This window comes from Dysidea avara, chromosome 13 (genome assembly GCF_963678975.1).
Source record: "Dysidea avara chromosome 13, odDysAvar1.4, whole genome shotgun sequence".
NCBI lineage: Eukaryota > Metazoa > Porifera > Demospongiae > Dictyoceratida > Dysideidae > Dysidea > Dysidea avara.
The window spans coordinates 10,802,936-10,810,662 of NC_089284.1; the positions used below are offsets into that span (position 1 = coordinate 10,802,936).

Here is a 7,727-nt window from a genome sequence, read left to right on the forward strand (position 1 = left end):
GGGCTGGGCTGACCCAGACTTATTTCTATAGTTTGGTAAGGTGAGACCAAAAAAAAAAAAAAAAAAAAAAAAAAAAGGTCACAACCAACTGACAAGAGCTTTCCACCTCACCAACTACCATTTCTAGCTGATAAACTACATAAAAATCCTTTCATAGCTCGCTACACACTGACTACTTTATTAGAGTGACTGCTCTATTAGAGTATCTCGATCTTTATCACCGTTTTCAGCCCCACTCCAAGAAAGATAATTTCGGTGTGATATCATTCTGAGGGGGGGCTAAGCCCCCCCTCAGCAGACCGAGGGGGGGCTTTAGCCCCCTAGCCCCCCCCCTTTCCGCCGCCTATGTGTAGTACTATGGTGTAGACTGTAGCATAGATAGTATATAATATCTATGACTGTAGGCATAGCTACTGTGACTAGTCTAGTTGTCTTAGGCTCGTACTCGTACAGTTGCACCGTATGGCGGCAATAATGGTTGCATTATACTTGTCCTGATGGATACTCCACAGAATAGGCGAGTGTGATTGGGTGAGTAGTGTTAGTTGGAATGTTGACCACCCAATCCAAGGTCAGTGTCACTACCTTCTTCACATCAAGGTAACAACATACAAAGTTATGACTACCAAAATTATGCAGCTTCATCTGGCATGATTTAAACATGGCTCATGCCATGGGGTGGCCAACACCCACACAAAAACTCAACATGGTGTATGAGAGTGCCAATATTTAATTGTTTTCAAAATATTTCTGTAATATAATAATTATAATTTAGACTTTTATCGTGATGTTTTTACTTCGAGTTTTTCTAATACTTGAGTAGCTGAGAGGGAATCAGAGGAACTTCAGAAGAGACACAGGTGTACTTTGCACTGTCGAATTAAATTGTTGCATAGAGTGGCAACCATAATTGAGCTCATGAATGGAAGGAAACGAGAATAACCTATTTTGTATGTGGTTCAGGATTTGGGATTTCTAAATATTTAATGGATTTCTAATTGTATTTCTCAGACAGTATACAAGAGTCCCAAGATGTTGGCTGCCCCTCAGCTCATGCCAATGGCATAACTATATAATGTGCATGCACCTTATGGCACCTAATATAATCTTCACTATATGCCGCGAGATGTGACCCAGTCTGACAAAGCCAGTCTTAAGGTGGTTAGACTTGACAACTCATAACTTGTCAAGGTAGCTAGCACTGTTGAAACTTGGTCAGCTTACAACATGTGGTAAAGTTTCAAAGAGATACACGGCAGAAAAAGTTAAGGGTTATCAAACTTGGATATCTGTTATAAACATTTTGCTAGCACAGAATTTATCATTGACAAAATGAGAGGAGTCTCCTATAATTATAAGGCCCTAATTACGATGGTGATTACACATGGCTCAATCAGGCCAGGGAATATTTATCGCATGCATGGTATTGCAAGATTACTACAAAATTTTCATTGTGACACTTCTCAGTGAAGTTGAATTGAGTGCATGTATATGCACACATCCACAATATTAGCTATAGGGCCAGGATAATAGCTTACACAGAGTAGTAGAAAAGATGGTTGAAGTTCCCATGCACTTTTGATTCTCATCTGACAAATTCTCTTTGTGGGATCAAGATACTCAAAATACTCTAATAAAACAGTCAAGCACAGTAAGACGATTGGTTATACCATTCTTTACCAATTAATACATGGAGTAATATTTAATGTTGTTCATGCAGTAATTTTGAATTTAATCCACCTGTACACACACGCACACACACACGCACACACACATCAGGGGCGGATCCAGACTTATGGAAAGGGGGGGTCAAAAATGAACTGAGACACTACATTGTCTCTGGTTTGATAGGTGAGACCAAAAAAAAAAAAAAAAAAAGGTTACAGCCAGCTGAAAATAGCTGCCCACCTCACCAACCACACATTTATAGCTGATAAAGTACATAAAAATCCTTAAATAGCTCACTACTAATACTGTGACAGCTTTATTAGAGTGACTGCTCTATTAGAGTATCTCGATCTTGGTGTACTGAAAATTTTTGGAGGGGAGCCCCCTTTGACCCCCCCCCCTGCATCCGCCCCTGCACATGCTATAGCACAGGCAAATTGTAGATGTGTTCATCCATCTGTTCGTCCCATGTGTTGTAGCTATTAGAGTAGGTATACATTTTTGTGAGTTTGTTTGAACTTCTTTGCTACACACTTACACACTACACAATGTCTGCATTTATGTTTAAGCATATAGGTATGCAAAGCTGCAAAAATGACATCACAAGCCCAGCATGCAAGCGCCATGGTGCTTTGTTTCTAGCTGTATGATAGGTTGATATTACTGTCACAACCTGCACAATAGCATGACATTGTGTATTACTGGTATATTTTGCATGTATGAGAGGCATGAGTAATTGCTTCTTACATACATCCTTTCCCTTTATATACTTTGGTACCACAAAGTATAGGAGATATAATTAAATGGTGTTGGTAGCTACTGTTGGGTTTCCAATGTTGCATAGGAATTTTGTCACGTCCAAGTTTCAACTTAGTGCATAGCATACACAATACAGCAAGTCCTACACTACAGGGGCGGATATAGGATTTATAAAAGGGGGGGGGCTAACTCAAGATACTAATCTTTTGGGTGGAGGTGTGCTCCCAGCATGCAAAGCATGCTGGAACTAGGGGGGGGGGAGGGGGGCATGGCCCCCCCCCCCCCCCCCCCCCCAGGAAAATTTTGAAATATAGATGTTAAAATACTACAATTTGGAGACATTTCCACATAAATGCATATTAATTTTCTGCTGTAGATATTTTATATCCTGCCTTAGATAGTATATATGGCTCTCTGCAGCATTTGCTAATGGAAAAGTTTGGGTAGGTTCAGACAACCAAGCACATGATGCACCCTCTCACAATTGCATGCATGATAGAATAATAATGTTGAAACTGGAAAATTTTGAAATTTGAATGATACGAGATTGAATCTGAGCATTTTCAATGGAAATCGTGTACCTGAATTAAGTATACTGGTACCGGTAATAACTACACAAGTAGATGAACAAGCCTTTTAAACAGACCAATGCACTTCATTGTATGTATAGACGTAGGCAGATTTGGAAAAATTCCATAACAGAACCAACTTTTATGCTTACACTGAATGTTCTATTAGAGTAGTTAGGTGACTGTTCTATTAGAGTATCTCGATCTTGTACACCTCCAATGCTGATCCGGGTCCTTGTTGCATAACCTCTAGCATACATCCACTAATAATGCCTTGGAAAGATATTTATAAGGTGGGTTTATGAGTATTTGTATTATTAGTGATCATACAATTACCGTATGCTAAGACAAAATTTCACAGCATATTGATCAGGGGGGCTTCAGCCCCCAAAGCCCACCCCCCTAGATCTGCCCCTGCGCTGGTTAACTGGTTAACATCATATCCTCTTTCCAAACTGATAACAGGAGTCTTAGAGCTCGTTAGCACCATACTAGATCACGTGACACTTTACTGGATCACGTATATACCCGCAAGATTTGTACGCAAGGGATTTTCCAGGAGATGTAACCTAGGAAACAAACTGAACAAAGAACTGCTGACAAAGTTGTTCTGCAATGAAGAAACTTGTAGTAGAAATATTCTTGTTCTGCTGTGTGCTACTGGCATCAGCGAAGAGCCCAGCCTATCGAAGTGTCCGTGACTTTCCTACGAAGTTCCCTTCCGGGTCACACCCAAACGAAGATGACTTGGATAAGAATGTGTCGAACGTACTCTTCGGGGACTGCAACATCACCTCGTGTAACCCCGTACACTACAAACACTGTTATGAAGATAAAGTGCCTCAGTTGATATTACATGGAGTTGTGCTCATACTTGGGGTAGTGTTCACTTACTTAGGTGAGGAATATAATAAATGTATAACCTGTTTAGGGTGATGTAAGATAATACTTTTTACCTCGATAGCTAATGATTTCTACATCTTGTAACATCACAGCATACACGAGCACATCCAATATAGCTATCTATTGTGAGATTTTTGGTCATGTGCCACTTTTAAATTGGGTGTTAAAACTACACTGATTATTGAACATTGACCATGCACTGCAGTTCAATAATAAATTAGCACTTGTTATCTTAATGGTCAGTCTATAGTCTATGTGAAAATCATCAGAAGCAACAAAGCGAGGTACCTTTCTATTTTGAGTGGAAACTAGATCTCAATATATTGATGTGCTCTTAGATGTAGGTACGTCAGCTTAATTGACCACAGTATCAATGCTGCTGTTCACTGATAGTGGACCCTCGGGATTGTAATTCTTATTTAATGCACTTGCAATTCACAACATGTTACTTAAATGTCCATGTGGTCTTTGAGTTTGTCAGTTGGTGTGATCTGCACTAAAAGCTGTGTATGCATGCTAATTAAATCTACATGCAGCTATATGTGAGGGATATTTCACCAGCCTATCTGAGTCATACAGAACATGGGCTAGTTATATAGAAGTTGCAGCTACATTTTATGTCATGTTTATAACATTTATAAATCTAGAATTTCCATGGGCCATAATTTTGCTATATGTTTGTACCCATATTTTTATCAAGCACAGTAAAAGTCATACACAAAGCTTAATCAAATGGTCTTCTAGTATTACATATATACTTGGGCTGTGGTACTGATAGTACAGTAATCACGTCTGTTAACATTGTATTGGACACTGTTGTGTTGATGATCTTCCTATTATAACATATACATACTCATTAGTTGGCAAAGAAGAAGAATAGTTTGCATCATAGTTTTGTTTTAAATTTTAGAGATCAAGTACGAGGACGAAAGTACCTATAAACTTGAATATATCATTAATCCTGTAGTGTGAGCTTACAATTCACACTACATGATTTAAAGTACATCAGGCACATTGCAAAATTTCCTTTGCCACCCACTCCAAAGGGACAATCAAATATTGGAAATGAATTTCATGAGTTTGTCCAGTTCACAAAAAGCATGAAAGTTTATATTATGTGATATATGGCATGTAGTACATATTTGATGACCTGGCCTAGTCTGGCACCGCCTGCCCCTTCACAAAAAGTAAGGGTCTGGTGAAATATAAATACCAAATCATTTCAAAAGGAATTCAATTAGACAGCGTACGTTACTGCTTGTTATGTCAGATAATTGCCCTTCAATTCAAACAAAAGTATTGTGTTGCCAAGGTGATTTCTGTGTGATTGGCATGCATTAATGGCTACCACTGAATCTGGCGGTAGAAATGATTTATTATCTGTATTTCATTATACCCTTACTTTTTGTGAAGGGGTGGGCGGCGCCAGGCCATGGAGACGGTGATGTACTGATGTATAGTAACTTTTAGTATTGTACGCATGTGTAATAGAGTAGTTGATTATTGTGGTTGTTGTAGAGTGTTGTCACGACATGTTTGGCATTATTTTATCCTGTATGTGACTGTACATTTGTGTGTGTGTGCGTGCGTGCTTGTGATACAATCACCACTTGTTATAACATAACAGAGACTAATCTTATTGTGTGTGTTACAGTGTCACTTGTATCACTATGTATAATTTTATCTTGTGGCTAGGTTATCGTCTGTTCAAGTACACATTGTTTGCTACTGGAGCTCTGTTTGGTGGAGTGGTAGCCTTCTATGTGATGTACAACTTCTTGGACAATGAAGATCATGTGTTCTATATCAGTCTAGGTGTTGCTGCTGTAGTTGGGATAATATGTGGAGTACTTGTTGTAATATTCTACTATATTGGAATCTTCCTGGCTGGTGCAGCTCTTGGTGGAATATCTACCTGGTTTTTGTTGTCAATTATCCATGTGGATTACCTACAAGAACATCGCTGGGTTCCTATTTTGATTTTACTTGCTGTAGCCGTCATCTTTGGAATCATTGCCCTTTTTATACACAAGTGGTTTCTTATATTTTCTACCCCAGTCATTGGAGGCTTACTGGTAACAGTTGCACTTGATTATTTCCTAGAGCTGGGCAGAATGATGCAGTATGCATTCAATGTGTTACGACATGTTCCAGACAAACCGGACTGCTGGTATAGCTGGGCAATGCTTGGTGTGTTCGGAGTTGTTATAGTATCAGGAGTCCTTATACAACTGTTTGTGACAGCACGCAAGTATGATCACAAGAAGGATACCAATGGTTAGCACCTCTGTGTGATACTATAATATATTTAGTGGCTGGTTTTAAGATGTACACATACTGATGATACCTTGGTTAAGGGTTGTGGATTGACCACTGTATAGGTACATATGTTTTGTGTTTGTTCAATGAAATTTCAATTTGTCTTATTGCAAACACACTCTTGAAGGTGTGGATGATCTGATTGTACAGCAGAAGCCCTAGAGACTTCAGGAAACCCCCACTACTATAGCCATTCTTTTGCTTCGCCACTTTGAGCCATTCACTCACTGTATTCAGCTAAAAATATACCCGTGCACTCATTATGATGTGATGAAACACTACATTGTAAGCATACACACTAGTTAATGCCCCATACTTTCCTTTGTACTTCAGGTGGAAAATTTCTACTGTTCCATCATGGCATACCTCATGATAACTAGCTATGTGTATAATATATATTTTTTGTAGCATCTGGGTGATATAGTGTGTTACTGTTAATCTGTTATTTATAATAGGATGGTTTTGCTTTGGGCTTTGTAAGAAAAAGGACGAATCTACTGACGGCAACAGAAATATTGAAATGAGACCTCAGCATGGTCAGTATAAGAGACTTCGTCAAGACAGTGATGAATAGCTATCATAGTGCAAATGTCTATTGGTATTTTTGTAATTTTTTGTATTTTTGAGAATGTCTATTTTTAATGTAAATTTGTAAATTCTTAACACTGTTATCAAAGTGACTTTGTTAATGTGAACTTGCGTGTGTAGATCATGTGTTTTGTGTAAAGGTTTTGTTTTATTTTAATACAATTGAATCTAATACTAGTTACACACCGAGTTACTCAGAGTCGATTTCAAGTTAAGAATTCTAATATCTATGTTTAAAGTGGGCAATTTCTTTGCTTGGGTTAGTGATTTTTTTTCATAGCTTGGCTGTTTTTGTGTGGATAATAATTTGTTGACCTTGCCGGTTGCATTACCAACTCATGCTCAGAGGTATAAACCACTTCAAAGTCATATACAGTAGTGGTTTAATAATATGTGCAATATATTATTATCACATTCTGCTATTGTTGCCAGGTAACCAAAATAACCAAGTAACCAATAATAGATATTTATCAAACTCAAAGCACCACATTATGCTCATTGGATTATTCAGCTACTTATAGCTACTGTGTCAAAATTTCATTTTACTTTAAACATAATTATTAGCTACAATGTGCTGTCCATTTAGTACAGCAGTCAGACAATGCAATACTTGCATTGCATGGTTAGTTGATGTCAGGATTTAAGTAGGTAATTGAAAATCGGATGGTTTCAAAGTTTATACCACTGTGGGAGCAGTACAAGTTTGAGTAGCACAACTATATATGTGGTAACCAAGTAACAGGGTAACTGTATGCCACCAAGTTGACACACTAACTACATAATAATTATAATGAAAACCTTAGTTCCACCTTAAGCACTGCATACCAGTTGCATCATCGTGACACCTCCACTGCAGTTGCTAGCTTCCAATCTCTACATAACTTTACTTTCTATGAGCCCAGCACTGCATGTACATGAGCA

At 38.3% G+C, this 7,727-nt stretch overlaps 1 protein-coding gene across 1 annotated transcript; it reads left to right on the forward strand.

Moving 5' to 3' along the window:
* Positions 1-3,541: 3,541 nt before the first annotated feature.
* LOC136242472 (transmembrane protein 198-like) lies at positions 3,542-6,983 on the forward strand. The gene is made up of 3 exons (XM_066033901.1): positions 3,542-3,894; positions 5,595-6,176; positions 6,674-6,983. Exons 1-3 carry the CDS (start codon positions 3,612-3,614, stop codon positions 6,790-6,792), a joined length of 984 nt encoding a protein of 327 aa, XP_065889973.1. The 5' UTR covers positions 3,542-3,611; the 3' UTR covers positions 6,793-6,983.
* The last annotated feature ends 744 nt before the right edge of the window (positions 6,984-7,727 follow it).

Coding starts and splice junctions, on each gene's coding strand:
- LOC136242472 (XM_066033901.1), top strand. CDS start 3,612: ATGAAGAAACTTGTAGTAGAAATATTCTTGTTCTGCTGTGTGCTACTG. Junction 3,895..5,594: donor GGTAGTGTTCACTTACTTAG/GTGAGGAATATA, acceptor TCTTGTGGCTAG/GTTATCGTCTGTTCAAGTAC. Junction 6,177..6,673: donor TCACAAGAAGGATACCAATG/GTTAGCACCTCT, acceptor TATTTATAATAG/GATGGTTTTGCTTTGGGCTT.